This window comes from Bos javanicus, chromosome 22 (assembly GCF_032452875.1).
Source record: "Bos javanicus breed banteng chromosome 22, ARS-OSU_banteng_1.0, whole genome shotgun sequence".
NCBI classification, from domain to species: domain Eukaryota; kingdom Metazoa; phylum Chordata; class Mammalia; order Artiodactyla; family Bovidae; genus Bos; species Bos javanicus.
Genome location: NC_083889.1, coordinates 14,820,985 through 14,848,267, shown reverse-complemented (window position 1 = coordinate 14,848,267; position 27,283 = coordinate 14,820,985). Strand labels below are relative to the sequence as shown.

General features: G+C 55.9%; 2 protein-coding genes and 1 long non-coding RNA gene across 7 annotated transcripts in view; 2 read left to right on the top strand and 1 right to left on the bottom strand.

Moving 5' to 3' along the window:
• CCDC13 (coiled-coil domain containing 13) overlaps positions 1 to 16,108 on the top strand; it is a 36,299-nt gene extending 20,191 nt beyond the window's left edge. For 2 of the 3 annotated variants that reach the window (XM_061396113.1, XM_061396112.1), the window contains exons 10-16: positions 833 to 1,039; positions 2,647 to 2,786; positions 3,271 to 3,354; positions 5,534 to 5,656; positions 9,377 to 9,531; positions 11,504 to 11,618; positions 12,186 to 16,108. In XM_061396113.1, the coding sequence (XP_061252097.1) occupies positions 833 to 1,039; positions 2,647 to 2,786; positions 3,271 to 3,354; positions 5,534 to 5,656; positions 9,377 to 9,531; positions 11,504 to 11,618; positions 12,186 to 12,345 (984 nt within the window). In that variant the 3' untranslated portion in view covers positions 12,346 to 16,108. Of the gene's footprint in view, positions 1 to 832; positions 1,040 to 2,646; positions 2,787 to 3,270; positions 3,355 to 5,533; positions 5,657 to 6,381; positions 9,247 to 9,376; positions 9,532 to 11,503; positions 11,619 to 12,185 lie in introns of those variants that run through there. The other variant, XM_061396115.1, reaches the window with a different exon arrangement.
• On the bottom strand, positions 1,038 to 18,340 carry LOC133235116 (uncharacterized). Its single transcript, XR_009732444.1, has 4 exons — positions 17,794 to 18,340; positions 7,176 to 7,358; positions 5,955 to 6,041; positions 1,038 to 2,189 (listed from the first exon to the last, which is right to left on the bottom strand). It is a non-coding gene; the product is annotated as an uncharacterized LOC133235116 (long non-coding RNA).
• On the top strand, positions 17,411 to 27,263 carry HHATL (hedgehog acyltransferase like). 3 transcript variants are annotated; one of them, XM_061396117.1, is made up of 12 exons: positions 17,411 to 17,642; positions 19,395 to 19,513; positions 19,925 to 19,992; positions 20,529 to 20,642; positions 20,899 to 21,093; positions 21,442 to 21,651; positions 21,890 to 22,061; positions 22,577 to 22,721; positions 22,843 to 22,878; positions 26,106 to 26,307; positions 26,704 to 26,845; positions 27,034 to 27,263. In XM_061396117.1, exons 2-12 carry the CDS (start codon positions 19,408 to 19,410, stop codon positions 27,156 to 27,158), a joined length of 1,515 nt encoding a protein of 504 aa, XP_061252101.1. In that variant the 5' UTR covers positions 17,411 to 17,642; positions 19,395 to 19,407; the 3' UTR covers positions 27,159 to 27,263. The 3 variants fall into 3 exon arrangements, with proteins under 3 accessions (XP_061252101.1, XP_061252102.1, XP_061252103.1); XM_061396118.1 differs by having other exon boundaries at positions 17,412 to 17,680; XM_061396119.1 differs by lacking the exon at positions 17,411 to 17,642 and adding an exon at positions 18,964 to 19,103.
• Positions 27,264 to 27,283: the final 20 nt, after the last annotated feature.

Below are 27,283 nucleotides of genomic sequence, written 5' to 3'. Positions count from 1 at the left end.
CCAGTGCATATCCCCATCTGTGTGGTAGCAACAGCACACCCTTCTGAGCTCTTGGGGTGTGGTTTATGATGGTGAGTCACCAGTCATGTCCAACTCTTTGCAACCCCATGGACGGTAGCCTGCCAGGCTCCTTTGTCCATGGGATTTCCCAGGCAAGAGTACTGGAATGGGTTGCCACTTCCTCTTCCAGGGAAGATAACCCTTGCTGCTGCTGCTAAGTCGATTCAGTCGTGTCCGACTCTGTGCGACCCCATAGACGGCAGCCCACCAGGCTCCCCCATCCCTGGGATTCTCCAGGCAAGAACACTGGAGTGGGTTGCCATTTCCTTCTCCAATGCATGAAAGTGAAAAGTGAAAGTGAAGTAGCTCAGTCGTGTCCAACTCTTAGCGACCCCATGGACTGCAGCTTACCAAGCTCCTCCATCCATGGGATTTTCTAGGCAAGAGTACTGGAGTGGGGTGCCATTGCCTTCTCCGAAGATAACCCTTAGGAACACATAATCCAATTTCACAGCTAGGTAAGTCATCCAAGGCCACACAACTGAATTCAAACCAGACTTATCTGATCGTAAAATCTCCTTGGATGGGGCTCCTGGAAGCCCTTTGGATGTCCTTCTTAACCCTGATCTCAAGGAGAAGGGAGCTGAGGACAGGAAAACCTGGTTGAATACCCGCTGAGGGCAGGCAAAGTATTCTTCCTTCTCAAGGGAACACTAGCATCCCACTGTTAGGTTCCCGAGGAGCAGGGAAGGGGTGGGTTGCTGGTCTTCTCTTGTCCTTCTCTATCGAGAGTCGTGGCTCCCCTCGCCCACCCTCCCACCCGGCCCCACAGGACCAGCTGAAACAGCTCCAGGAGATTCTGGGCAGCCTGAGTCTGCAAGAGGAGAAGACGCGAGTGTCCCAGCACCGCCTAGACCAGCAGCTCAACAGCGAGGCTCAGCGAAGCAGCAGCCTGGTGGCCCAACTGCGGGCCATGGTGGCTGAGCGGGAGGCCAAGGTGCGGCAGCTGGAGCTGGAGATTGGGCAGCTCAGTGTGCAGGTGAGCGGGGCACTGGCTCAGCCTGCTGGCTCCCAAGTTGGGCAAGTCCACCCATTACCCAGAGAAGCCTCAGCCACTTCCTCTTCTCTCCACCTGTGTTCCCTTGGCCTGCACCATCTCCTACCTGGCCCTGCTTCGGCTCCCTGCTTCCATCTGGCTCCCCAGCCCATGCTGCACACACCTTTCCTCTCTGAAGTACAGATCTGATTGTCTCCCTGCTCCTTGTAAAACCTGTCTGTGGCTCCCCATCACCCTCAACCTCACCTGGCCAAGGGTCCAGGCTCCTGCCAGCTTACCCTCTTCCTCCCCAGTTGTGGCCTTCATCCTCATGACCCAAGATGGTGGCCACAGTGCCAGCACTTTTATCCACATTCCAGGCAGCAGGATAGCAGAAGGGAAGCACACTCCTTCGTTCAGTCTGCAGGGCACCAGATGACTGGCTCCTGCTGCCATCCCTCCTGCATCTTCTCTTCACTGCCCACCGTCCACCACTCTGACCACGTGGATGCCACTGAGCTCCCCCATGGCCCCGCTTTCTCCCCACTCTGGGCCTGTGCACATACCCAAAGCACACACCTTCCCTGCCCTCCCCTCAGCTTTGACATCTTACTAGTCCAGAGATCCTCCAGGAAGCTCTGGGGCTCCCAGTCTGTATTATAAGCCCCTCCTGGTTACTCTCCTAACTCCTGTGCATCCCCAAGCCAAACTTCTGTCACACAGTGTGATCATTTTCCTGTTTTCTCTCCCAAATTCTCCTTGAGGGGGCACCGACAGTGGTGCCTCAGTGCCTGGCCCAGGACCGAGCACACAGTAGTTAGCTGCTCAGTAAATGCCTGTCTAACGCGTGAGCTCCTGAGGATGTTTTGCCTTAGCAGAGGCCTGGAGGTCACAGTATCTCCACCTCACTGCTGTCCTGGCTCCAGGCACAGAAAAGAGACTGACCTTCACCTCAGAGGTCACACCGAGCAGTTGGGGGCCGAGCACTACCCCAGACAAAAGGGCACACATGGCAAGTTTTCTCGGGGTGGCCAGGCTTAGGGGACGTGCCAGGTTGTTCGGGGCTCACACCAACTGTCCTGCTGTTGATGGTGGCCAGACCTCCCGTTGGGGGTCCTCAAACGTTCTTCCTTCCACTGGCCCCACCAGCCATCTGAAAGAGGGAGGGATGGGGGAAGGTAGGGGCCTGAGAAGCCTAGCCTCCTGGCCAGGCTGCCAACCCTTGCTCTTGGCTTCAGGTGTTTGGAAGGTCTTCACATCTCTAGTTGAAAAAGGCCTGAAGTCACACCTGGTGTTCATCCCCGTGTGGGTGGGGCTACCCGGAGAGGTGGACCTGCCCCCTCACCTCCCCTTGGGACCTGAATGTGGAACAGCTTCCTGGCCTGGTCACCCTCCTCTGGCTGTGAAGCTCCCTTTCTGAAGAGAGGCATTATGAGCTGTTATTATCATGCAAGCAGTGCCTTCACCCAACAGGCCTCGCTTTGCACTCCTGAAAAGAAGCCTCTTTCATATCCCCTGAAAGCCCCGAAATCAAGCCAAGGCCCCCTCCTGCCTTCTCCAGGCCTCTGAGCCAAGGCCCTGATGATGGAACCCACGTCTGTTCCCTGCAGTATCTTCGGAATAAAGGAGTAGACGAGGGCTCCAGTGGGCCCGAGGTCAGCCGGGCCTCCACCAAGCTCCCTGAGGACCCTGGCCTGACCAAGCCCCCAGCCTCAGCGGGCGATCATGCTGGCAGGCTTGGATCATCTCGGTAAGAAAAAATGGGGTGGGGCGCTGGGTTGGGAAGTGCATCTTCATTATTCAGAAGAAAGGGCGGGAAGCCCTGGATGCAATTTTACGATGTCTGTGGTGTTGTCTTTCTGATACATGGGCCTCCCCTTCCGTCAGCCTCGCATCTGTATGAAGGGGCCAGTGAGTTCCAGATACCATTACTTCAGGAGCGTTTGGCTGCAGCTGTCTGTAAAATTGGTTCCCAGCTGGCCTCAATTCTCACCCGCTTCTAGGATTCTCAAACAGACCCGTGTTGGACCCTTCGAGGCTCTGATGTCCCCTGGCTCTGTCTTGTTTTTAAGCAAGCTAGAGTTCTGGAAAGGAGGGCGGCAAATCCACAGGGTGGCTCTAGGGGCCAGCACTGCCCCCTCCTCCACTCCCAGGTCCCTGCTGGCCCCTGCTCCCCTCACAGCTGGGCCCAGCCTGCCTGCCCGTGGTGATGAGCCCATTCTGTCTTTGCACAGCTCCGTGACCAGCCTGGGCCACACACTGGTGGAATCTTCTCTCACATGGCCTTCGCTGCCCAGTCCTCATGGGGCCTCACCCAGGTAGGAACCCAGCCCTCTCAGCACCATGCCTTCACAGGACTTCCCATCCTTGATTACTTAGCCAGTGTTACCATCCCATTACAAGGATGGGAAACTGAGGCCAGGCCACGTCTGGGGACTCATCCCAGTTTCCATAGGGACATAGAGGGTCAGGGAGGTCCAGGGCCTTATCTAAGGTGAAAGGGCAAGTGGCTTCACAATAGGAGTCCTGGCCTAGTGTTCCTTCTGCTACCAGAGTTCACACCAGGAACCTTCCAGGGCCTAGGGCCCAGAACCTTCCCTTGCCTCCTCTTGCCCATTGAGAGTCCGTCTCTAGGGGGGAGAATTTCTCATCACACGGTTCCCACTTGAAGCCACTGATATCCCCTCAGCTCTCTGGCCCGCTCTTTGTTGATAGAATCAAGCCATAGCACTCCAATGGGCCCTTTGTCCTTCCTGCCAGCTCACAGACAAAGGCTGCTTTGTCCTTCCTCACTTGTCCTGTGTACTGTCCACTGGAGCCGTGCTCCTGCTGTCAGCTCCTGCCCCCACTCCTTGGGCAGGTCAGCTCAGGTTCTGCTTGAGGCCTCTCAAGGGCCTCTGTCTCACGCTCACCTTGCTGTGTGGCTGTCGGCAAATCCTGGGGGCTGTCCCCCAGGAAGTGTCTGGGGGTGGTGCTTCTGGCTTGACATCTGGTGGCACAGGCACCATGGGCTGAGGGCAGCCCTGCAGATGCCCCCTCCATCAGCCTGGGGCCACAAGGGCATGGGGGAGAGGGGTCTGACTCAGAGCCTCAAGGGCCCCTGTCACACTCTCCTCACAGCACAGGGAGAACAGAGGCTCTGTCGCTCTGAGGCGGTTATCACAGTAGTGAGAGCAGGAGGATAGACAAGATGACCCCAAGGTCCCTGCCAGGCTTATGCAGCCATGACCTCTGCACTCCAAAGGGCTGCAGAAGCCAATGTGCCCCGGGCTGGCCAGACTGCTGGTTCTTAAGCTTGTGTCTTCCACAAGACACATATTTACCAAAGCCAACCACATGTGAGTCCTGCCTTCACGGAGCTCACAGTTCCCTCCCATCAGGGACAGGACAGATGTTCAGCAAGTAGGAGTGATTCCAGAGAGCGTGTCTGTCAGGGCTAGCGTGCTGGCTCAGATGCGGTGCCTGGGAGGCAGGTGGAGTGAGGGGATAACACCTTCCCCCAACATGTGAGATCACAGAGGCGACTAGAGTAGGTTTTCCTAACTCACTGTGCACACGAATCAGCTGAGGATCTGCCAGGTTAGAGCAGGTTCTGACTCTGCAGGTAGGATCCTGCAGGAAATGGGATCCTGCATTTCCAGCAAGCTCGATGATTCAGAGACCACATGGAGCGGCAAAGCCTTAGAGTATACTTAGGAACCAGAACAGAGGGGAGCCTGCGGTCCTCAGAACCCATGGGGGAGCCAGTCAGCTTCTGGGCTCCTGGCCCCAGCCCAGCCCTCCTCAGGTCCTGGGGTTCTGGAAGAGCAAGTCAGCTTCACCAGGGTCTCCCTAGGAAGGGTGAGGGCAAAGGAGAGAGCAGCTTGGCACTGTACAAGCACTCCGGGGGTGGGGGCGTGCAGAGCTCCCCTTTGGTCCCAACCCCAGCCAGCAGGTAAGGCCCAGTGGTAAGAAGGGAACCAGAGATGGGCTGGATCAGGGCTGGAGAAAACTGACTAAATTACAAAGCAGGAGTCCAGGGCCCAGGAAAGAGGACTGGGCTGAGGGTCATGCCAGGAAATACAGGAGGGCCAGGACAGGCTGACAGGGAGACAGGAGGGGCTGGGCCCAGCTTGCACTGAGAAGGGCGGCCAGGTCCCACACCTCACGGGTTCCCAGGGTAGGACCACCAGGTGCCCAAGAGTCAGCTTCCAAGGCAACCATACTGATTCCAGGCCCCTACAGGGACTGGGTGGACAGAGGTACTGATGAAACTCTAGTCCTGGTGGGGAATGGCTTTGGAGCCAGCTAAGTGAGGTCGAGAGATTTCAGCAGAGCCAGGAATGGAGGCCTGAGAAGAAGCCAGCGGAAGAGGCCAGAAGGGACTGGACTGTCTTCCTTCTCTCTGGTTCCCTTTGAGGACCCGTGAATGTCCTTCCAGTCCCTCCCACCCTCACACGGATAAGCATCTCTTCAGGTAACCCTTAACTGACCTCTGCCCCCAACCCTGGTCCCCAGGTTCTTGGACTCCCCTGAACAAAAAGGCTGGCAGACACAGGTGACGGAGTTCAAGGCCCTCTGGCAGGCTGCCGAGGTAGAGCGCGACCGGCTCACGGAGTTTGTCACCGTCCTACAGAAACGGTAACGCCTGGAGCCAGGGACACACTCTCGTGGGCCCAGGCGGGCTGGTGGTAGGCAGCCTGACCCAGGGGCATCCCTCTTGGACAGAGGCCAGGCCGTGTCCGTGCCTGGGTCCACCCCACTGGTGAGCTTGGTTCCCACAGTGTTGGTCCCGGGCCTTCCCGGCCACATCTCATGTGCCCCCCGAGTGCCCCTCAGTCTCGGGGCCCCGTCATCACACTTGTGTTCTGCCGTGGCCGTGAGGTGGGAGTCTCAAGGAAGGGACTCTGAAGTAGGTAAATCAGTCAAGTCAACTCACCAGTAAGAAAGATCTAGGATGAGCACAGCACTGCACTCCGTGTCTCTGCAGGCTGCGGTGGGAAGAAGTTCCAGGCGAGACTGAGGCCTGAAATAACAAAGAGGAAAAGGGTCACCGAGAGATGGGAGCTGGGGCTTTCCTGGTTGGGGGAGGGAAGCGTGTGGCCTGAGGCAGTGGACCGGGGGTTTGGTTTCCTCTAAGGGGTTGTTGACAGATTTCTATTCGGATAAACCAGTGTTCCTCTCTCAAGTGATACTTTTGGCAAGAACTGTGGCTGCCCAGGCCAACACATGGCCCAACCATGTGACATCCACACTGAAAAATATAAAGGATACCGCTGATTATCTCCCTGAACAGGCCATGTCACATGTCAGTTAGGGCTCTTTGGTGACAACAGAAACCAATTCTGGCTTCCCTTTCCTTCAAGGGAAAGGAGAGTGGGAAAGTGCTGGCCGTCTCCAATGTGCAGGGCAGAAGAGGAGCCCAAGAAGGTCCAGGGATATTGGTAGCAGGAACCCTGGAGTAGTCTCTCCTGGGCCATGAGAATGGTGCCCAGTGGATTTCAGTTCTTATGCCAGTGGGTCCTGGGAGAGAAGGTCTAGCTGGCCTGGGTGGCTCACATGTCAACCCTGGACAAAGGCCAGACACCCTTACTGGAAGGACCTTCAGGTGCTCACATAATGGAGGAACGCTGGGACTTTCCTGGTAGCCCAGTGGTTAAAGCTCCATGTTTCCACTGCAGGGGGCATGGGTTTGATCCCTGGTGAGGGAACTAAGATCCTGCATGCCACACACTGCAGCCAAAAAAAAAAAAAATTAAATTAAGTGGAGGAGGGGCAAACTGCCAAAGGAAAAGATGGAGTAAGTCACCAAAGGAGCTGAGGTGCTGGGATGGCAACTGCCTAAGCAGTGAGGGGTAATCAGCTTTATTTTCTTTTCAGTAGTATGTACACAGAGAGGGGAGGAATTTCAGACATGCTCAAGCAAATAAGAAAAAGTAACATAAATTCTTTTTCTGTCACTGAAATATAATGGCTAGCACAAGCCTCCAGCCTACCCAAGGGAAGAAACATACTTGGTTATGGCTTTCTTTGCCGTTTTCTTTGAGCTGCACCTGAGTCTGGGGCAGTGCGGTGTGAAGCAAGCTGACTCGGTTATCTACTGCTGCCTAACAAACCGTCCCAGACCTAGTGGCCTCAAATATGACTGATTTTTTCTTACCCTTCTGTGGGCAGCCTAGGTAATCCTGCTTCACATGATGCCAGCGGGATCACGCACATGCTCCATTCAGCTAGCTCGGTAGGGGCGCCTCTGTTGTGTACGTCGCCTCTCTCTCCATGTAGCGCCTTATCTTCCAGGGCCTCTCCATGCAGGGCTGGGGTGAGGGTGGAGCAGGCAAGAGACCTAGGGTACAACATTCAAAAGACACTCTCAGAGTCACACGTGTATGATTCTCTCTCAGCTGATACCCAGACCTTCTGGGAACTGAATTTTACATTTTATTTTCATGACTTTTTATTTGAATGGCTACATGTGGACACGAGGCTGCAGCCACTGTGTTGAGCAGCACAACTCCATCATTTTCTACCATATCCCATGGTGTGAATATGTTACCTTTGGTCTTTCCCCTGTTGATGCACCTTTAGGTTGTTTTAGTCATTTGCTTTAGCAAATACAGTTTCAAGGAACATTCAAAGTAACAAGGAACATTGAAACTAACATTGTTAGTTTCAAGGAACTAATGCAACACTAACAGGTTGTGTTAGTAGCTGTATACTGTGTTGGCATACAGTTCTGTGTTGGTAGTTGTATTCTGTTCAAAATTGTTAGCATTCTGCTCCTTCTTGAAGGAAGGGAAGAAGAACACCGGGAAGGTGGGATGGTGGGAAGAACGCTTCCTCCATCACTGTTCTTACATCTCCAGGTTCCCACTCTGATTTGCATGGGTCTATGTGTGTATGTGATCCTTTGCTGGGGTGAAACCTCAAAGAGTCCTTTGGTATCACAAAAGTCTGAAATGCCACACGTCACCATAAGAAGGACCATAGCCTCAAACTCAGTGAGAAAATAATCAGATCCTTTGGTGAAATAACCAAATAACAAGGACTTGAAGGCCCATAAATTCATGACAAGTATATAGAAAATAATAAATAATCATAATAACAAACAGAAAGCAATCACTAACTCTAAGCAAAACAAGCAAATAAGAAAGAAAATGTCGAGAATTCTTCGGTAGTCTAGTGGTCGGGACTTGGAGCGCTTCCACTGCAAAGGGCCCCGGTTCAATCTGTGGTTGGGGAACTAAGATCCCACATGCTGTGTGACATGGCCAAAAAAAAAAAAAAGTAATCATGAGTATACTGCCTCTTGAGTGTCCTAATGTAACCCCCTGTGGTAGACAGGATTTTGTTCCCTGTGTCCTTCCATCCCCACTCTTGTGCCTGTGAATACTTTATGTTATATGGCAAAAGAGACTTTGCAGATGTAATAATCATCATGGACCCTGAAACAGGGAGATTATCCTGGATTACCCAATCTAATCACTTGAACCCTTAAAAGCAGAGAAATTTCTCCATCTGGGGTCAGTCAGAGAGGTGCTACAGAAAAAGTCAGAGACAGTATGAAAAAGGTACCCGGCTGGCTTTGCAGATGGAGAGGGCCCAGTAGTCTCTAAAAGTTGAAAGTCACCCAGCCAACAAACCAACAGGAAACAGGGATTTTAGTCCTTCAACTGGAACTGAAGCTTTCCAACAACGTGGACAAGCCTAGAAGCAGATTCTCTCCTAGAAACTCCAGGTAAGAGCCCAGTTCAGCCAACACCTTGATTTTGGCTTATAAAACCTGGAGCAGAGAAACCAACAGGACCTGCTAAACTTCTGACTTACAGAACCATGGGGTGATAAATCTGCATTGTTTTAAGCTAAGTCTGTGGTAATTTGTTACAGCAGCAATAGAAAACAAATACGCTACCTAACATTCATTCAGCCCCCAATAAGGGTAATATAACTACATTGGGAAGTGGTGAGGTGATTCTGTTTGGTGAGGAGAAAGTACCAAAATAAAACTAAAATCTCATGTTGCATAAGATATACTCATAAGATTATATTTAAGCCTTAAAAAATAGCAGCATAAGCATCTGTAGAAATATGGCAGTAGTGAAAGGAACAGCTAAAAGCGGTATAAGTGGTTGCTTCTGGAGAGCAGGAATTGGGAGTGAGTAGGGGTGGGAAGAGGCTGCATTTTTTTTTTTTCATTTTAAGGCTTAGAGAGAACTATATGGTTTTTAAATGCACATATCTATGTTACTGCAATAAAAATAAGGAAGAACGGAGCCTGTGCCCACCGGTGTAAGACATGCCCAGCTCTCTGAGAGTCTGAGCAGGTGCCAGGGAGTATGTTGGCCCCTGTTCTCTCATCACCAGGGTGGAGGAGAGGAACAGCAAGCTTCTGGAGTCAGAGAGGAGGCTGCAGGAAGAGCGGCATCGCGCCGTGGTGCTGGAGCAGCACCTGGAGAAGATGCGCCTGGAGCCGGGCAGGATGTCAGCCTCTCAGAGAGCAGCCCCCAGGAGCAAAACAGGTAGGGCTGGGGGTGGGGCCTGCCCAGAGCCACGTGGGCTGACGGTGCTCTGGGGCTCCTGGTTCTGACTGGGGGCTGGGGGAGAGCACACACAGCAGCAGAGGCAGGCTGAGCTCCACCCTGGTGGAGGGGCTACTGCCTGGCTCTACCCTCTGTCCTGAGCCCCTTAGCTTCCAAGGGCAGGACCCTAAGGTTCCACAAGTCACTTCTGCTTTCATCCCATTGGCCAGATCCTAGTCACATGACCACACCAGCTGCAGAGGGCAGTTTAGGTGTCCTAAACTAAAAGTTCAGTTCTATGGCTCTAACACAGTGGTTCTTAAGGTACAGTCTCTGGACCGCAAGTGGCAGCATCTCGTGGGGGCAGTGGGGGTGCGAGATGCCAGAGCCAGAAGCCATTTCTGGGGAGGGAGAATCTTCAGTGAGGAGATGATGGGTCTGCCTCTCTCTGATAGCTCTATCCCGACCCCTCTGGGTTCTGGCGTGGACGGTTGTCCCCACTTCCCTGCCTCTCAACACCCCAGTACCCCTCCCCCAGCCAAGGACACTTAGATCTTTTCTCCCAGGGCAGGTGAGATCAGAACACTGTAGGATGTGCCAGAAGTAGGGCACGGAGAAGGAGTAAAGCCCTTTTCCCTCCAGCAGAGCCAAGACTCCATGGGCCTTCCAGGAGCTTCTGAGAGTACAGGCTGGGGAAGGACTACAGGGCTTAGCTCTGCTGAGCTCTCAGAACAGGTTCCTCAGGGATATAGTGTCTCCAGACCTTGGACTTAACTCCTTGGCCGAGCCTCCAACTAGGGAGGGCTAAGCCACAGTAAGAAAAACTACTCTGGCACTGCCTGGACAAGGAAGGGGCAACTTCCTGGAGAGAAAGTGACCACGTGGCTTCTGTGCATGCTACTTGTGACCTGGGAAATGCAGCACCCCTCTGGGGGGCACAGCACACCCCTGCACCTATACAATAGGAAGCCTGATTGTGAAATGAGGTCCCTTGTGGTAGTTCCATGCCAGTGGGGAAGAGAACCATAAACAAACCAGCAAAGGATGGTAGGTCAGATAGAGGCAGGTGCTGTGGCTCATAGAAGAGGAAGGGGACAGGAGGTACGAAGAGCAGCTGATTTCTGTGGAGCAGTCACCCTAACTGATGAGCTGACATCTGAGCAAAGACAGCAGAAGGGGGTGGGGATGTGGCATAGATACCAGCGGGAAGAACAAGTGCAAAGGCCCTGAGGTGGGTACATGGCTGGGGGCTTGGAGGCAGTGAGACTGGAGCATGGGGAGGGGAATATGAAGTGAGGTAGGGAAGTCATGAAGTGCTGAGGTGGTGGTTCCATCACACAGGCCTTGAGGGCCAGACGTGCATCCACTGTGGCCTCACAGAGCTCTGGAGGCAAGAACTATTCTCCTCATGAAACAGGTGAGGAGACCAGCTCAGAGAGGTTGACGGTTTACCTGGGGCCACACAGCAGGAGGTAAAAGCCAGGGCTGCTGATGTCAGGTGACTTACCCTGCACCAGGCCGCCCCTGAGGTCTTATTCAGCACAGAGGTTTTCTGATGCTGTGATAGTACTGGAGTTCCCCACTGGGTGGGCTGTGATTTCTTTTCCTGAGCACTCTTTGTCCCCGGGACTCAGCCACCCTGGATCCCCTATACGTATGGATAGAGCTGGAGGTGAGGGCCCAATGGTAAGAGAGCATCAGGTCCATGACCTAGACTCAGACCCCACCTGCAGGCCAGACCTCAGGCCCAGCTGACTTCCAGAAACTTGTAAAATGCAAATATGGAAACATTAACAAGAGGAGCCATCTCAGTACAAAGCAGGGCCTGGAGGGAGGCAGCCTATACCCTGAAGGAGGTATAATGTTTCACAAAGTGGAAAAGCAGGAAGTGGACAGTTCGGGGTTGGGCAGGGGGAAGTGCTAACGCAGAGCCATGGCCTGATCACAAAAAGCAGCCACTGCTGCCCCACAGGTCTGCCTGCCTCTAACACCAGGCACCACCCGAGCGAAAGTGAGAGGAAGGACCCATCTTCCACCCAGCTCTCCAGTGTGCCCATGGAATCCCAGATGGAGGAGCTGACCACCAGGTGCTCCCTGCCCCTTTTTCTGAAAAGGGTGATGTTGCATGGGTGGAGGTGCCCTGACAGGCAGAGGGATCACATCGCTCCCCTCGTGACTTCTATTTGCCCAGAAGGCTGGTCCCGCAAGGTCCTGGGTTCTAAGCCTGCCATTCAGTGGCCGGCCATCAGGGGGCAGAGAGACCCAACCATGACTAAAGATCTCATGGTCCCAAGAAAAGCTTTATCATGTGTGGGTTACTGAACCCACTTTTCTCATTCACTTAAACTTTTTAAGGTCAGATGCAGTGGTGGGAAAGGAAGAAAGGGGAACCTCTATAAATTAGTACTCATGCCTTGAGGCAGTCAACATTTTGGAGAACTACCAGACACTAGGCCCAGCAGCTGTGAGTGGGCCCAGAGAGGAATCCCAGATGGTATTATTCCCCGAGGGTCCCTGAGAGGAGGGGACTGGTCAGAGAGTACCCTGAGTGTGAAGAGCAGCTATGCCGGCAGCCCCAGGGCCCTTCGCAAACATGCACACGTGCTCACACATGCCAGCTCAGTCACGCTGAGCCCTCTCTCTGTGTGGTCCAGGCTGGCCATCCAGGTGGAGGAGAATGAAATGCTGAAGGCTGCCCTAGGCAACGCCCTGCAGGGAAAGGAGGAGGACTTCCGAATGTACCATGAGACCCTGGACCAGGTGAAAGGGGTTTTCCTGCAGGCCCTGCGGCAGCAGAAAGCAGACAAGCACTAGGAGGGCAGCCCAGTCAGCCTGGCTGGACAGGGCAGCCTTAGGCCTTGAGAGGACGAGGCTCCATCTGAGGACTCCATCTGCTCCTGGAAGCCAACCTGAAACAGCCAGCTGGGCCCTTGCTCCCAGAAGAGGCGCTTCAAAGGTGACCAGAGCCAATATCCCATGGCAGGAGGGCAATATCCCCGGGCATGCTTAGCCACAGCAGGGAAGGAGACTGACACCCTGTCAGCATCAGCAAGAGCTCTGGGATGAGACGCCAGCTGTGGACGAACAGATGCAGTCCCTTGGGCAGGTGCTCACTGCCCCGTCCCCTGCAGGGGACCCTGCAGGCCCACAGGGCTCCACACGTGCAGGAGCATGCAGAGGGCTCTGGGCTGGGAGCAGCCCCCAGCCACCCAGCCACACTCCATCCCCCTCACTAGAGCATCCTCACAGCCCTAGGCCAATCCTACACCATGGCCCCATCTTGGGCATTCCTCCCTCTGCAGACTCGGGGGCACTATGGTCCTAGCCATCTTGCCAACCCACACCTTAGGGCTCTTCCTTAGATTCAGACCCTTAGGTTTGTAATAATAATGATTATTTTCACGATCATTGCAGATCCCAGTGAGTGGGCATCTACTGTGTAAACCTGACCCCCATCAAGATCTCCAATAACCCAGGTGGTTGTCACCCTATTCTACAGATGGAGAAACTGAGGCTCATGGAAAGACACAGAACTAATATTTAACCCTGGCCTGTAGGCCTCCAAAAGCCGGGGCCTCCAGTTGAGCAGATTACCCAGGGTGGGCATGCTACTCACTACTGGGCAGCTCTGCCCCCCATCAGCTATTCCAAGAGGCACCTCTTTTTGCTGGTGGGCACTGGCGGCAGAGGGCAGAGGCAAGGCCAGCAAGAGGATTTTGAGGCAGTGGGTCCAGGCAAAGGAAGAGTGTACCTCCCTCCCCACGGCACAGGGCTGAGCTGGGAGGGCTGCTGCAGGAGAGCTCCAGGCCCCTCTGTGACAACCACAGGGTCACCCCCTCCACTACTGTCATGGGGAGGGGTCGCTCCATGGAGGGTAGCCACATCTCTGCTCACATGGGCCTACACAAAGACACAGACACACACAAATCCCGAGACTTGGGAGCATGAATCATATGTATACACATGTGCCAAAAGACGGTGCTGACTCCACGCTCACGGGTCCTGCCTGGCCCTTTCCCTTCAAGTAGCATCAGAGAAAAACTTCCTGCCCAGGAAACCTGAGGGGCCCTTCATCCTGATTGCCTTCACTACACTTGCTGAGGTCTCTAGACCTGTCACCCCATCCAAGGTCGGCTCCAAGTAGGGGGCCAGCATGGACTCCCTCCTCAGCCCCATCCCTGAAGAAGAGCTCCAACAGGCAGGGTCCAGGAAGCTGTGGATGGCTTTCCCTGAGGAGGGGGTTTTCACAGTATGTACGCCGCCTATGTGAGTCACTGCACAAGTAACACAAGTGACTGGTCTTCTCTAGCAGGAAGGTACTGCTGCTGCTGCTGCTAAGTCGCTTCGGTCGTGTCTGACTCTGTGCGACCCCATAGACGGCAGCCCACCAGGCTCCCCCATCCCTGGGATTCTCCAGGCAAGAACACTGGAGTGGGTTGCCATTTTATCTACCTCTAAACACACACACACATACACGGAGGGGCCAGCTTAGAGGTCTGGTCCACTCCCCCAGCAGAATCCCTCTTCAGGACTCACTGAATTAAAAGGTGCCAAGTGCTGGCACAGTGGATGGCACACAGTAAGCACTCAATAAATCTCAGCCCTCGGTATCTCCTCTATTAGTTCCACAAATACTTGTCGAGCAGCTCCACTGCCCCAGGTAAGGGGGCGCCGGGCAAGGTAGACTCGGCCCCTGAGATCCTAGAAGCCCCAGACCAGCTGGGGAGACAGATTCCCAGGCCACCATGTACCCAGCCAGCTGGCCATCAAGTAGTCACTGCATGCCAACAGCATGCCAGCCTGCCCAGGCCTGTTAGGGACCCAGAGGTGAGCCTGACTTGTTGCTGCTGCTTTTAGAGAGCTGCTGGTCTGGTCAAAGAGGTGTGGGAAATGGAGGGCCCTGATGGGGCAGGAAGAGGTGGGGTGGGATTGGGGGAGACAGAGACAGAAAACTGCACCTCAGAGCCTCCCACCATCCCTCTGGCTTCCAGGCTCACTGGCCAGGTCTGAGTGGGGCGGGGGCCATCCTTCTACTCTCCCTGAGGTATGGATGGGAGAGGGTGGAAGGGGAAGGCCCAGGAGAAGAAAGTGTTGTCAAAAGGGACAAGGACGGGGCCCTGAAGGATCTAACCCAGGTGGGCCAGGTGGGGAGTGGGACAACCTAGTCTGTCCAGGTGAGTGCCCTTGGCCCCTCCTGAGCAGCAGTGCCTGTCCCTGAGGAGGACCTCCCCCGCCCTCAGGCAGGTGGGTAGCCGGTGGGCTGGACTTTTCTCCCACAGATGGGAACATTGAAGTCCCTGCCCAGAGCCACACGGTGATGGGAATAGGAGACAGGTGCCCGGAGAGTGCAACAAACAAAGAGGCCAAGGATGGAGAGGCCTCACGTGAGGACTGTCCTTGGCCGCACCGTGGGCTGTGGGCCTGGGTGCTCAGGTTCCAACACTGACAGGTGAGACCTGGCTGAGTCATGGGTGGGGCTTGGCCACTGTCCCTGTGGGGGCCTCTGGGGCACCAGAGCTGAGCTGAATAAGGTTGCATCTGGCTCAGGCTGATTCAAGCCCCAGACACATCCCACTGTCCCTGGCCCTCCGGAGGACTCCTCTGGGCCCCCATACCCCATACAAAGAAGCGTTTGCCCACCTGCTCCATCTTCACAGGCAGTGCCTGCACATACATCCTATCTCCTACAGTCCCTGAGCCTTACACACACACACACACACACACACACACACTTTACCCAAATTTTTACTATGAGCAGCAACCAGAAACAAATAAAAAGGACTCTGACACTTGAGAGAGTTGGCCCCCTGCCCATCTTTCCCAGTGGCCCCTGCTGATCCTAGGCCAATCACTTCCTGCCCCTCGTTTTGTGGGTGCCAGGCGCCCTCCCCTTGGCACCCCTCATGCAGGGAGGAGCTGGCCTCAGGCTGTCTAACCTGAGGTCCAAGAGGCCTCCCTAGCCCTCCACCCACCTGCCGTCCACCCCATCAAGCTGCCGACAGACTCCACCATGTGGGGCTCGCCTGGTGGACCTGCTGTGTGTGAGTACTGCCTGTCCGGGCCTCTGGAGTGAGCAAGAGGTCTCCATCTCTCTTAACAGCTTCTCTCTATGAGCAGTCCAGTGAGCCAGCCCTGGCCATGGAGGGAGTTGTCGAATCCCCCCAGGAATCCAGTGAGGTCAGGCCTGGCAGGGTGCCCATTTACAGAGGAGCACCTGAGGCTCAGAGAAGTAGATCGCCAGCAAGGCGGAGCTCAGGCTCAAGTCGGGCAGGCTGCACCTGGCTTCTGAATGGTGAAGCCAGACCACCCCATCTGCTTCCCAGAGTCGTTCTCTTTGAGCCTCACAAGGGCACCAGCTGGATGGCTGGCCCAGGCTTGTCTCAGCCAGCACGGGTGTGGGTGTGCTGGCTTCCTGCTCCTGCAGGGCACCCAGCTCCAGAAGCTTATGCAGTTGACCCAACAGCTGATTCTAACCTCCTCGTACGTCAGTTTCCTTTTCTGTCAACTAGGAAAGATGGTAACCACCCCTTCCCTAGGGATTGTGGTGACATTAAAAAGAGTTAATCCTTGTACCGTCTTACAACCATGCCTGGCTACTGTGATTAACTCGTTTCTCCTCTAACCATCACTGCCTCTGCCTCAGGACTCTGCTCAGGTGTCCCACGTCTTCCAGGAAGCCCGCCCTAGTCTGGCTTAGGCAGCCTTGCCTGATGCTGGCCTCCTCTAGCATTTGTGATCCATGACTGGAGCCACTACCCAGCCCCTTACAGGGCAGGAATCACCACTCATGCTTCTCCAAGCCAGGGACCAGGCATGCCAGGCTCCGTGTCACTCTGGGGAGTGCGTGCTGGGAGGGAGCTTGTTGCCTTAAGGTATATGGAAAGGTAGGGGACTCTCCCGCCCAGGCCTTGCTCAGGCCCTGGAAGTGCCCCTGCTGGGGGTAGAGGGAGGAGAGCACCCCTTCCTCCTCTAGTCTCAGCTGAGCCTATGACTGGGGTTGGGGATCAGCATGGGCCCCAGGACCTATCCTTGACAGATTACCATCACACAGCTCCTTCTGCCCCCAGACTCTGCCCCCCTGGCACACGCACAAACAGACCCTCACAGACTGAGATCCTCGCCCCAAAGGATCCCAGAGTGGCTGGATCACTGGGTGGCACTGGCCTTAAGGAGGCTGTGAGGGGCCCTGGCACACTACCCAGCAGGGAACTCTGGGGTCTGGCATCCACCCACGTATCCGTCCGACCCACTGAGCTCTGGAGCTGGGGTGGAGTGGCCCTCAGGATATCCCTCTGTATCACGTTGGCTGGTTTGAGGCCTTGGCTACCCCTTCCCAGAATGAGAGTCCTGTCTCCCCCAGAGGAGTCCCAGTTGGTTGGGAGCACTGCTGGGTGCCTACACTCGAGGACCCACTCAAGTGACCCTGCTAGCAGCCCTCCACCTGGCAGCTCCCTGTGGGACAGGGTCGGGGTATGGGGTTCACATCGCTCTTGTCAGTTCCAGTTCCACTCCCCCCCTGCACTGATGCCTGGCCAGGCAGGACCCTACATGCTAAAATGGACCAGCGCAGGGAGCTAGGTGTGGGTGCCCTGAGAATTCACACGTAAAGGTGTGTGCCGAAATTCATGGAGCTGATCATCAGAGTGTGTGCATGGTGTGAGTGTGGCAAGGCAGGGCAGAGCTCACAAGCCTGACGAGGTCAGCAGGGGCCACCTGGAAGGCTTCCTGGAAGAGGGGAGTCCTGGCGAGCAGTGAGAGGGAGACACAGGCTCTATGGACCAGGGAAGGCAGGTTGAAGAGAGGTCCAGGTGTCCCGGCGAGAGCCGATGCCAGTGGCCACCCCTTCTGCGCCCCCCCCCCACCATCCTCCCTGCAGCTCCCTGTGGCCAGCAGCTCTGCAGCACTCGGCTCTGCTCCACTTTGCTCAGCTCCGCTCCAGGAAGGCCACCTCCTCCCTGCCCTCCTCCTTCCCCCCTCCTCCCGCTGTCACCACTCACCGATCACAGCCTCGAGGGGGTGGGGACCCCAGGGCTGGACACACCCCACCGTGGCCCCAGAGCCCAGCTGATCGGACGGTCGCACGGTCGGACGCAGGACCCCGGAGCCCTGAGGTGGGCAGTGTGCCAGGGTCCCTCACAGCTGCCTCAAGGTCAGTGCCAGCTAGGGATGCAGCCACCACAGGGTTCTTGAGACCCAAGGAACCCACCCCAGGTTCCTCATCCCAAACCTCAGGCTCCAAAGCCAGCTTTACTCCAGGTGTACCTGAGGCGGGCAGGTCAGTGGGCAGGGGGTACTCCTTTGTCCACAGGTGGGCCCAGGTCCGGGGGTCTATCCGGAGAGGTCCCAAGCTGGGGGCCAGCACTGGCCGTGCTCACACAGGCCTCACTGGGGACACCCGGCACCGGCCATGGGGAGCTAAAATTGGAAAGTGGCGAGTGGGAGGCAGCTGACAAAGCTATTTCGCAGGCTCTTCACCGTGCTCCGGTTTCAAGCTTCTGCTCCATTAACCCGATCCTCAGGGCCTCCCTGCCCCCACCCGGCCCATGAGAAGGTGCCTCAGCCCTCAGGCCGGAGTGGAGAAGTCAGGTCGGGCAGCCCCCTGGTAGTGGCAGGGGCAGCGGACTGGCTTCTTCAATGAGAGACTCCAGGGGCCTCACTGAGAACACTCAATCCTGTCCCTAGTCCACTGTGTGACCTTGACAGGTCCCTGCCCTTCTCTGGTCCATAACGCCTCCATCACTGCAACAGGGAGAATGCTGACTTTAGCGGCCCAGAGGAGCTGGTTTCAGAAACAGTGAGGGAGGTTTGGGGGAGGATCTGGGGCAGGACAGGGCTCTGCCAGCCACCTCTTGCTCAGCCCAGACCGAAAGGATGCCTAGACACGTTCCTCCCTTTAATTTGGGCCCATGGGGCCCCTGGGAAGGCACTGGTTTAGGTTGGAGCAGAATACAGAGGGCACAGGTTCTAACTGAGGTCCCAGAGATGACCCAGGACTCCTGGGGATGAGCTAGGCCCTGGCAGGAGGGAGTGGCCAGGCTCACCCTGAGCCCAACACTGGTCAGCACCTTGGGCAGTGGCCAGCAAACTCCCTGGTGTCTGCCTGGCCCAGCCTAGCCCCACACCCACTACTCCAGGGCACCTCTTCAAATAGCACTCCTCCAGCCAGCTTCCAGGGCCTGAATACAGAGCACTGAGAGAGTGGGCCGGTGTGGCCACGGACACAGGCAGGAACCAGGGACGTGGCAGGCTGGGGCTCAAGGGCTGGGTGGGGTAATGGGGGTCGGTGAGAAGCTAGAGGCTGAATGAGAGGGATGGGGGCTTGGTGCTAGGGCAGGACCTGGGAAGGCCCTGGGAAGTAAAGGCAGCTCAGGAGCAGGTGGGGAATCACAGAAGGGTGCCCCGAGGGGGTGGGGTTTTGTCAGAAACTGTGGGAGATTTACTGAGGGGGAGTGGGGATCCTGGGGGCCAGAAATACAACTGAGGTGATGCAGAGGGAATTTCTCCACGTGAAAGTCATCTGAGACCTTGGAGGAGCAGTTTGAGCAGAGGGTGGGGACCGGTCCAGCTGAAAGGTATGGCGGAGTGAATGAAGGTGAGGCAGGCTGAGAGTGAAGAGAATGCTTTCACGAGCCTTCAGTGGGAAGGGCGGGAGCTAGAGTGGCAGCTAGGATGGGGCACCAGATGGTAGGGGGCCTGGGAGGAATGGGAGATAGGTGGGGGGAAAGGATGGTATGAGGTCCCCAAGGGGCAGGAAAGGCAGTTTCTCTTCAGAGTGGGGTCCCTACTACCTCAGCGAGGGACCAAGAACTGCGCTAGGCAGGGCTGGGGGGCTTCGGGGCCCTCACCCGATCTTTCTCCCTCAGCTCCATCCAGGCTATGGGCATCAAGACAGCATTGCCCGCGGCAGAGCTGGGCCTGTACTCCCTGGTGCTGAGTGGGGCCCTAGCGTATGCTGGCCGGGGGCTCTTTGAGGCTTCACAAGGTAACAGCTGAGCCCAGGGGCAGAGGGGTGGGACCCTTCTTCCCCTGGGGTTCTCAGCAAGTTTCTCTGCCCAGCAAGGTCAGAAACTTAAGAGGCCCCAGACTCAAGGGTAGTCCCTAGGCCCTGAGCAGGGAAGGGGTTGGGGGGGGTGTTGAGCCAAATGCAATCACAGGGAGATTCAAATGCAGAAGAATCAACAGAGACCTGGACAGAGCCAGAGCCAGAGCGACAGAAACAGAGAGGCTCAGACACTCAGGAATACAGAGACCAGGCCCCAGACACACAGCGAGAATCAAAGGCAGAGAGAGACCCAGACCCTCTCGCCTCTTCCCAGGGTGGCATCAGCCTTGCAATAGAAGCAGGTATGGGTGTGAAGGGGTCCCTCCCCATGAGGCCACATTCTGTTCTCAGATGGGGCCCACAGGAAGGCCTTCCGGGAGTCTGTGCGACCCGGCTGGGAGTACATTGGTCGGAAGATGGTAGGTTCCTCACACCTCAGGGTACCTGACCGGGGTCCCTGATCCCTGGCACACCTTTCCTGTCCCAAACCTTCCTTGACTGTCCCCTGTTCCCAATGGTCCCAGATAACAAGAGGGCTCTCAGTGGGGAGGGTCCCTGGCTTGAATTTTAGCAGCCTCAAATCCTCCAGTGGCACCTCCTCTGTCCTCCTGGGGTCACGTCAAGTCTGCCCAGACCCTGCTCATTTAAGAAACAACTTGAGGCATGCTTCAGCAGGGCCTCCAGCACCATCCTCCCCAGAACACTGCAATAATGGCAGAATGTCAGGCAAGGTGCTGGGCAGAGGGGAAGCTCCGAGGAGCAGAGCAGCCCATATGGGGCCCCTCATTCTTCTCGACCTATCTTCCTGGTACTTGCCACAAGAGGGGAAGGCAGGGACCTTTTGCCACTGCTCTCCTCTAATGTATAAGAAGACTCTGGGGGCGGGGAAGGTGCTGGGACCCTGACCAGCCCACTCTACCCCCACCCCACCTTAACCTGCCGGGACCTGCCCCAGGATGTGGCTGACTTCGAATGGGTTATGTGGTTCACCTCCTTCCGCAATGTCATCATCTTCGCTCTCTCCGGACACGTGTTATTTGCTAAACTCTGCACAATGGTTGCCCCCCAGGTGAGCTGGATCTGAGCCACCCCAGCCTCCCCCTCCCTTTCCCCTAGTAAGGGTTGTGGGAAGGCCATCCTGGGGTCCCACTTCCATTTACTTGAAAAGGTAACTGAAGCCTTCTCCAATGGCAACCCACTCCTTCTTGCCTGGAGAATTCCACGGACAGAGGAGCCTGGCGGGCTATACAGTCCATGGGGTGGCAAAGAGTCAGACACAACTGAAGCAACTAACACTTTCACTTTCACACTTTCCCTGTCCACAGCTCCGCTCCTGGATGTACGCTGTGTATGGGGCCCTGGCCGTGGTGGGCACCATGGGCCCTTGGTACCTGCTGCTGCTCCTTGGCCACTGTGTGGGCCTCTATGTTGTCTCACTCTTTGGCCAGCCCTGGCTCTGTCTTGGTGTCGGTCTGGCCAGCCTTGCCTCTTTCAAGCTGGACCCCCTCATTTCCTGGCAGGTGTGTGCTGGGGCAGGGCAGGGGTGGAGGGTGCAGGGACAGGACCCCAAACATCTTACTCCATCCAAACCCTTGGCCTCCAGAGTCTCCCCAAGCATTTCCTTCACTTTCTCAGCTGTCTTCAACCCTTTGATTACAGAGCATGCCTGGCCCATGAGGCAGTCACCTCCACCTCAGCAAAAATGTCCAGCTCTACCCCAGCACTTAACTAGCACTGGGTGGCCAGTGCTGACTGACGCCAGCAGAGGGAGAGGGCAGGACCAGGCTGGGCCCCTGCTGGAAGCGGGATGGGCTTCCCAGAGACAAGGGGCACCCTGGTGAGCCGGTGGCCTGTTCTCTCCCATCCAGAGCGGGTTTGTAACAGGGACTTTTGATCTTCAAGAGGTGCTGTTTCACGGGGGCTGCGGTTTCACGGTGCTGCGTTGCACCAGTTTTGCGCTGGAGAGCTGCGCCCACCCTGACCGCCGCTACTCCCTAGCCGACCTGCTCAAGTACAATTTCTACCTGCCCTTCTTCTTCTTCGGACCCATCATGACCTTTGATCGCTTCCACGCTCAGGTGAGGAGACAGACACACTGTGGGCTCCCAAGACAGGACTGGGCCCCTTCCCCCCACCATGACTGGCAGTGAACCCCTCGCAGGAGCCAGAGGGGCTGGTCTCCACACTCGGGGCAGCCTGGATGAAGCGGCGTCTCCCCTCACCTTCAGGTCCCCACACAGTGACTCACCATTCAGACAGGGCTCCTCCCGCAGGCAGGGCCGGCTTCCCCGCTCAGACACTTGGGCGTCCCCTCAGGTGAGCCAGGTGGAGCCGGTGCGGCCAGAGGGCGAGCTGTGGCGTATCCGGGCCCAAGCAGGACTCAGCGTGGTAGCCATCTTGGCCGTGGACGTCTTCTTCCACTTCTTCTACATCCTCACCATCCCCAGTGACCTCAAGTTCGTCAAGCGTCTCCCGGACAGCGCCCTCGGTGGGTGCGCGCCGGGCCCAGCACAGGGACGGGGGCTGGGCAGCCACCTCAGAACTGACCTCTGTGCCCCCACAGCGGCGGAGTCACAGCCATGGCAGCGTCTATGGAAGGGTGGGGGAGCGGGGCTTTGCTCTTTGAAATGCGTGGGACTTGGAGGTAGGCTTGCCCTGTGAGGCCCGGAGGGGTATCCTACAGAGGGCGCCCCACTCCACTTGGGGCTTAGGGATGATTTCCACAGCCCGACAGCATCTCCCCAGGGCCAGCCCCGCCCTCGGAAGTGGGGCGGGACCTCCGCGGAGGCGGGCGGGGCCTCCGTGGGGGCGGGACCTCCGTGGGGGCGGGACCTCTATGGGGGCGGTCCGGGCGCAAGGACCGCCCCAGGAGCTGGTAATTTTCCGTAGGGAAGGGCTGGGCTCAGTTACCACGCTGGATTTGGGAAGGCCCGGGGCAGGGTAGGGGGCGGGAGGAGATGCCAATGTGACGGCCCCCAGGCAGTAACGACCCTCTGTCCGCAGCTGGCTTAGCCTACTCAAACCTGGTGTACGACTGGGTGAAGGCAGCTGTCCTCTTCGGAGTCGTCAACACCGTTGCGCGCCTCGACCATCTGGACCCGCCCCAGCCTCCCAAGTGCATCACAGCGCTCTATGTCTTCGCAGAGACGTGAGTGCGAGGTCCAGGGACACGCCCCCGGTATCCCCACCTTCCCTTAGCCTCTTCCCCCATGCTCCAGAGCTGGGCGCCTGGCCGATTTAAACTCGTCTGCTCTCCTCTCCTCCCACAGACACTTTGACCGTGGCATCAATGACTGGCTTTGCAAGTGAGTTGGGGTGGGGTGGCGGGATGTCACAGCCATCCCCCAAGTATCTGAGCAGGGCAGTGTCCGGATGGGTCCACGATTTCAAAGGTCACCCCCTGGGCCAGAGGAAGCAAGGCGGGAGTGAGGAGGTCATGGTAGAGGTTTAAGTGAAAGATGAGGGTTTGGACGTGGGTAGGGGCCCTGGAGGAGAAGGAACTGGCAACCCACTCCAGTGTTCTTGCCTGGAGAATCCCAGGGACGGGGGAGCCTGGTGGGCTGCCGTCTATGGGGTCGCACAGAGTCGGACACGACTGAAGTGACTTAGCAGCAGCAGCAGCAGGGGCCCTGGAGGTGAGAGAATGGTGGAGGGGAGACACACAGCAGGCAGCCAGGACAGGGCCTGGCCCTGGATTGAGGGCATCAGGAAGGAGCGGGCGATAACTCCCAGGAAGTCATGTGCTAAGAAGGACTCTAGTTGAAGGGAGAAGGCGGAGCTGGCAGAAGGGCCTAAAAGGAGTGTCAGAGGAGCAGGAGAAAAGTCAGGATCATGGGACACCCTGGAAGCTAAGGGAAGCCCATCCTGGCATGGTGGGGGCAAGCAGGTTGGATGCTGCTGAAGCTAGAGACTGAGCATGAGTGTTGGTTGCCTGCAGGTTTTCAGCGTTTCCCCGGAGACACAGGGGCAGGGGAGGAGAGGGAAAGTTGGGGGGTGGGCACTGAGGAACTGCAGGGAAGTCCCGATGTGGACAACCCCTGGAAGAAGTGTGGCACTGAAGGGGGACACACAGGAATGGCTGAAGGGAGAAGTAGGTGTTTTATAGACAAGAAATGATGAGGCATACTTGGGTGCTGAGGGGAATTATTCAGTAGAGGGAAAGAAGTTGACAATGTAGGATAGAGGGGTGATTGATGGAGGGTGGTCCCTGAGAAGGGAAGAGGCAATGGAACCAGTGCCAGGCAGAGGTCTGGCTTCAGGACAGGGAGGAGGAAGAAAAGCCAGTGTGGATGCCGAAGAATGGTGGGTGAGTGTGGCAAGGTGAGGGATTCTTCCTGAAGCCTTTGGTTTTCTCTGTGAAATAAAAGGCAAGGTCATCAGCTGAGAGCTGTTTGGGGATGGAGGGAGGCAGCATCTATGTGCCTCCCTTGCTTAGATCACCACACACCCACTCATACCTGCAGGAGAGATGAAGGTGGAGTAGCCACTGCAGAGCCTGGGAGAAGCTGACGAGAGAAGCTTTGACATTGATGGCGCAGATAGTGTGGGAGGCGGTGGATTTATGGATTCTAATATGCCAAGGTGTGGCATTCTTCCCATTAGGGTTTAGTTTCTAGGGTGCAGTGAGGAGGAAGTGGGTGATTTGGGCTTTCCCAGATGGGTGAGAAGGAAGAAGTGAGGGAGAAGGGTGTTTTAGGTTGTGATGATGACTTATTGAATATAAGCCTGTTAAGAAGGGTGGTAAAAATAGAAGGGCATCAGGAGATGAGGACTGTAGGGGGAGTCAATGAGATTGAAGAAGTGGAGCTAGGGAGTCAGATCAGGTGGGGCTGGGTGAAGGATGGGAATCAGGAAGAAGTAAAAGAAGTGGTGAAAAAGTTGGGGTGTGGCCATGGGAGTGGGTGACTGGAGTGGAGTGGAGAAGAAGTCACTGGAAATGAGGAGGTCAAGTAACAGAGACACTGGCTATGCAACAGGTCTTCAACCAAATTTATTTAACAAATATTTATTGAGTATCTATCTACTGTGTGCCAGGCACTCACTGTTCTAGTTTCTGGGGATACAGTAGTGAACATGGCAAAGACCCTGAACTCATGGAACTTAGAGTCTAGTGGGGAGAAACAGACCATAAACAGGTAAAAAAAGAGAGAGAGAGAGAGAGAGAAATAATTTTAGAGAGTGGTAAGTGTTATGAAGAAAATAAAAGAACGTAATGGGATAGAATCTTCTTTAGTTGGGGTTCAGGCATGCCTCTGTGAGATGAACTGAGACTTGAATGATAGGCAATTTGGAAGACAGATTTCCAGGCAGAGAGAAAAATAGGTACAAAGGCTTCAAGACAGGAACCAGCTGTGTGTCTCTGAGTGTCAGAAAGACTGGTAAGGGAAAGCACAGTGAATGAGGCAGAGAATGGTGGGTGATGAGGTCAGGGAGGGAGGCAGAAACCAGACAACGTGGGATCTTCTAGCCGTAGGAAGGTGGTTGAGTTTTAATGAGGAACTATGAGGGAGGGTATAATTGTGGAAGTGAGGTAATCTGGGTTACACTCTTAAAAGATGCCTTGACAGGGAAGCCTAGAATGCTGAAGTTCATGGGGTCACAGAGTCGGACGTGACTGAGCAACTATAACAACAAAAGCTGCTGTGTGGACGATGGACAGTAGAGGGCAGAGGCAGAAGCAGGGAGGCAACTTGCTGCTGCTAAGTTGCTTCAGTCGTGTCTGACTCAGTGCAACCCCATAGATGGCAGCCCACCAGGCTCCCCCGTCCCTGGGATTCTCCAGGCAAGAACACTGGAGTGGGTTGCCATTTCCTTCTCCAATGCATGAAAGTGAAAAGTGAAAGTGAAGTCACTCAGTCGTGTCCGACTCGTAGCGACCCCATGGACTGCAGCCTACCAGGCTCCTCCGTCCGTGGGATTTCCAGGCAAGAGTACTGGAGTGAGGTGCCATCACCTTCTCCGGGGAGACAACTTAGGTCCTTGCAATAATCTGTGTAAAAGGAGATGACCTCCTGGACTCGAGTGGTGTTACTGGAGGCATGAGCAGTGCTCAGGACTGAGAGGAGGCTGTGCAATTTGCTCACTTGGATGTGAGCGGAGAGGGGAATTGAGAATCCAAGATGGGACCAAGAGTTCTGGCAGCAACCGAATGGATGGTGGCTGAGATGGGAATGAAGCAGGTTTGGGCAGGGATGAGGGAGTCAGTCATTCATATGAGGTGTCTGGTAACAGTTGGATTTATGAGTCAGGAGATACATTTGAGGCTCATCAGAATAGAGACGGCATTCAGAGCCTTGGCTGTGGATGAGGTCACTTGAAGAAGGAAGGTAGCTGGAGAGGACGGGAAGTTCAAGGCTGAGCCCTCCATATTTTGAAGTTGGATAGAAGCGGAGCAGCCACCTGAGGCTCAGGATATTGAATATGCCCCGGATGATAGTGTTGAGGAAGCTGCCCCACTTTGTGTATCCTTTGCCCACCTCCCACCTGCCTTTTCCCACACTCCCACCGGTCCCTTTTTCCACTTTTCCTGCAGGTATGTGTATAACTACATTGGTGGGGAGCACTCTGCAGTGATCCCAGAGCTGGGGGCCACCATAGCCACATTTGCCATCACCACTCTGTGGCTTGGGCCTTGTGATGTTGTCTACCTGTGGTCATGCCTTAACTGCTTTGGCCTCAATTTTGAGCTCTGGGTACAGAAGCTGGCAGAATTGGAGCCCCTATCTCAAATTGAGGTGAGCAGAGAAGGTCTGGGGCTGGGGTTGGCTGGGGCCCTGGAGTGGGTGGCACTGCTGACCTCTGGAGTCTTCCAGCCACACTTGACTCTCAGTCCAGAACTTTCTCACCACCACCCTCCTGGTCATCAGGGCTATGACTCCTCCTGTGGGTGTCTGGCCCTCCCTTACCTTCTGCAGGGTGGGGCCCCTGGCCCTCACTGTGTTGATCAGGCTGCGTCCTCTCTCCAGGGTGCAGTTTCCCATGTTTAACAGAGGGAGAGCTGACGTGTGAGTCTCAGAGACACGGGCATATCCTAGGATCCTGTGGCCATGTGGGCAAGGCCTCTGACTCATTGTATCCTCTTTTCCCCTGGGCCTGTTGCCTCATTGCCAATGTTTTCCTGGACCAAGCAGACCTCTCTGTCAGAGCAGATGTCCCGCAGGGTCCGAGCTGTCTTTGGGGCCATGAACTTTTGGGCCATCATCATGTACAACCTTGTAAGCCTGAACAGCCCTGAGTTCACAGATCTGGTCGCCCAGCGCCTGCTGCTCTCAGGTGAGGGACAGTGGATACAGAATGTGCCCTGCATCCACTTCGAGAATCGTGACCTCCTGAAATGTCCCCACCCCACCGTAATTCCTCAAGGACCCAACAGGGAGGGGCCCATCAAGTGGGAAGAGAAGAGTCATGGTGGGGGGGAGGGAGGCTCTGTTCCTAGGACCCATAACCTGTTCCCCACCCAGGGTTCCCCCAGACCACGCTGGCCATCCTGTTTGTCACCTACTGTGGTGTCCAACTGGTGAAGGAGCGAGAGCGAACCCTGGCTCTGGAGGAGGAACAGAAGCAGGACAAAGAGAAGCTGGAGTAGGGGCGGAGGGGAAGAGGGGTGGGTTCTGCTCAGCTCTTCCTGGGCCCTGGCCCAGGCCAGGCCAGATATGGCCTGACTGATAGAATAAAAGACTTTTCTACCGTGGTTCAGCCATTCCCTTCCCC

What these genes read in the sequence shown, in the direction of transcription:
- HHATL (XM_061396117.1), top strand. Translation starts at nt 19,408, where the DNA reads ATGGGCATCAAGACAGCATTGCCCGCGGCAGAGCTGGGCCTGTACTCC. An exon ending in AGCCCCTATCTCAAATTGAG is followed by an intron (nt 26,308 to 26,703) that starts GTGAGCAGAGAA and finishes TGGACCAAGCAG; the next exon opens with ACCTCTCTGTCAGAGCAGAT. An exon ending in CCAGCGCCTGCTGCTCTCAG is followed by an intron (nt 26,846 to 27,033) that starts GTGAGGGACAGT and finishes TTCCCCACCCAG; the next exon opens with GGTTCCCCCAGACCACGCTG.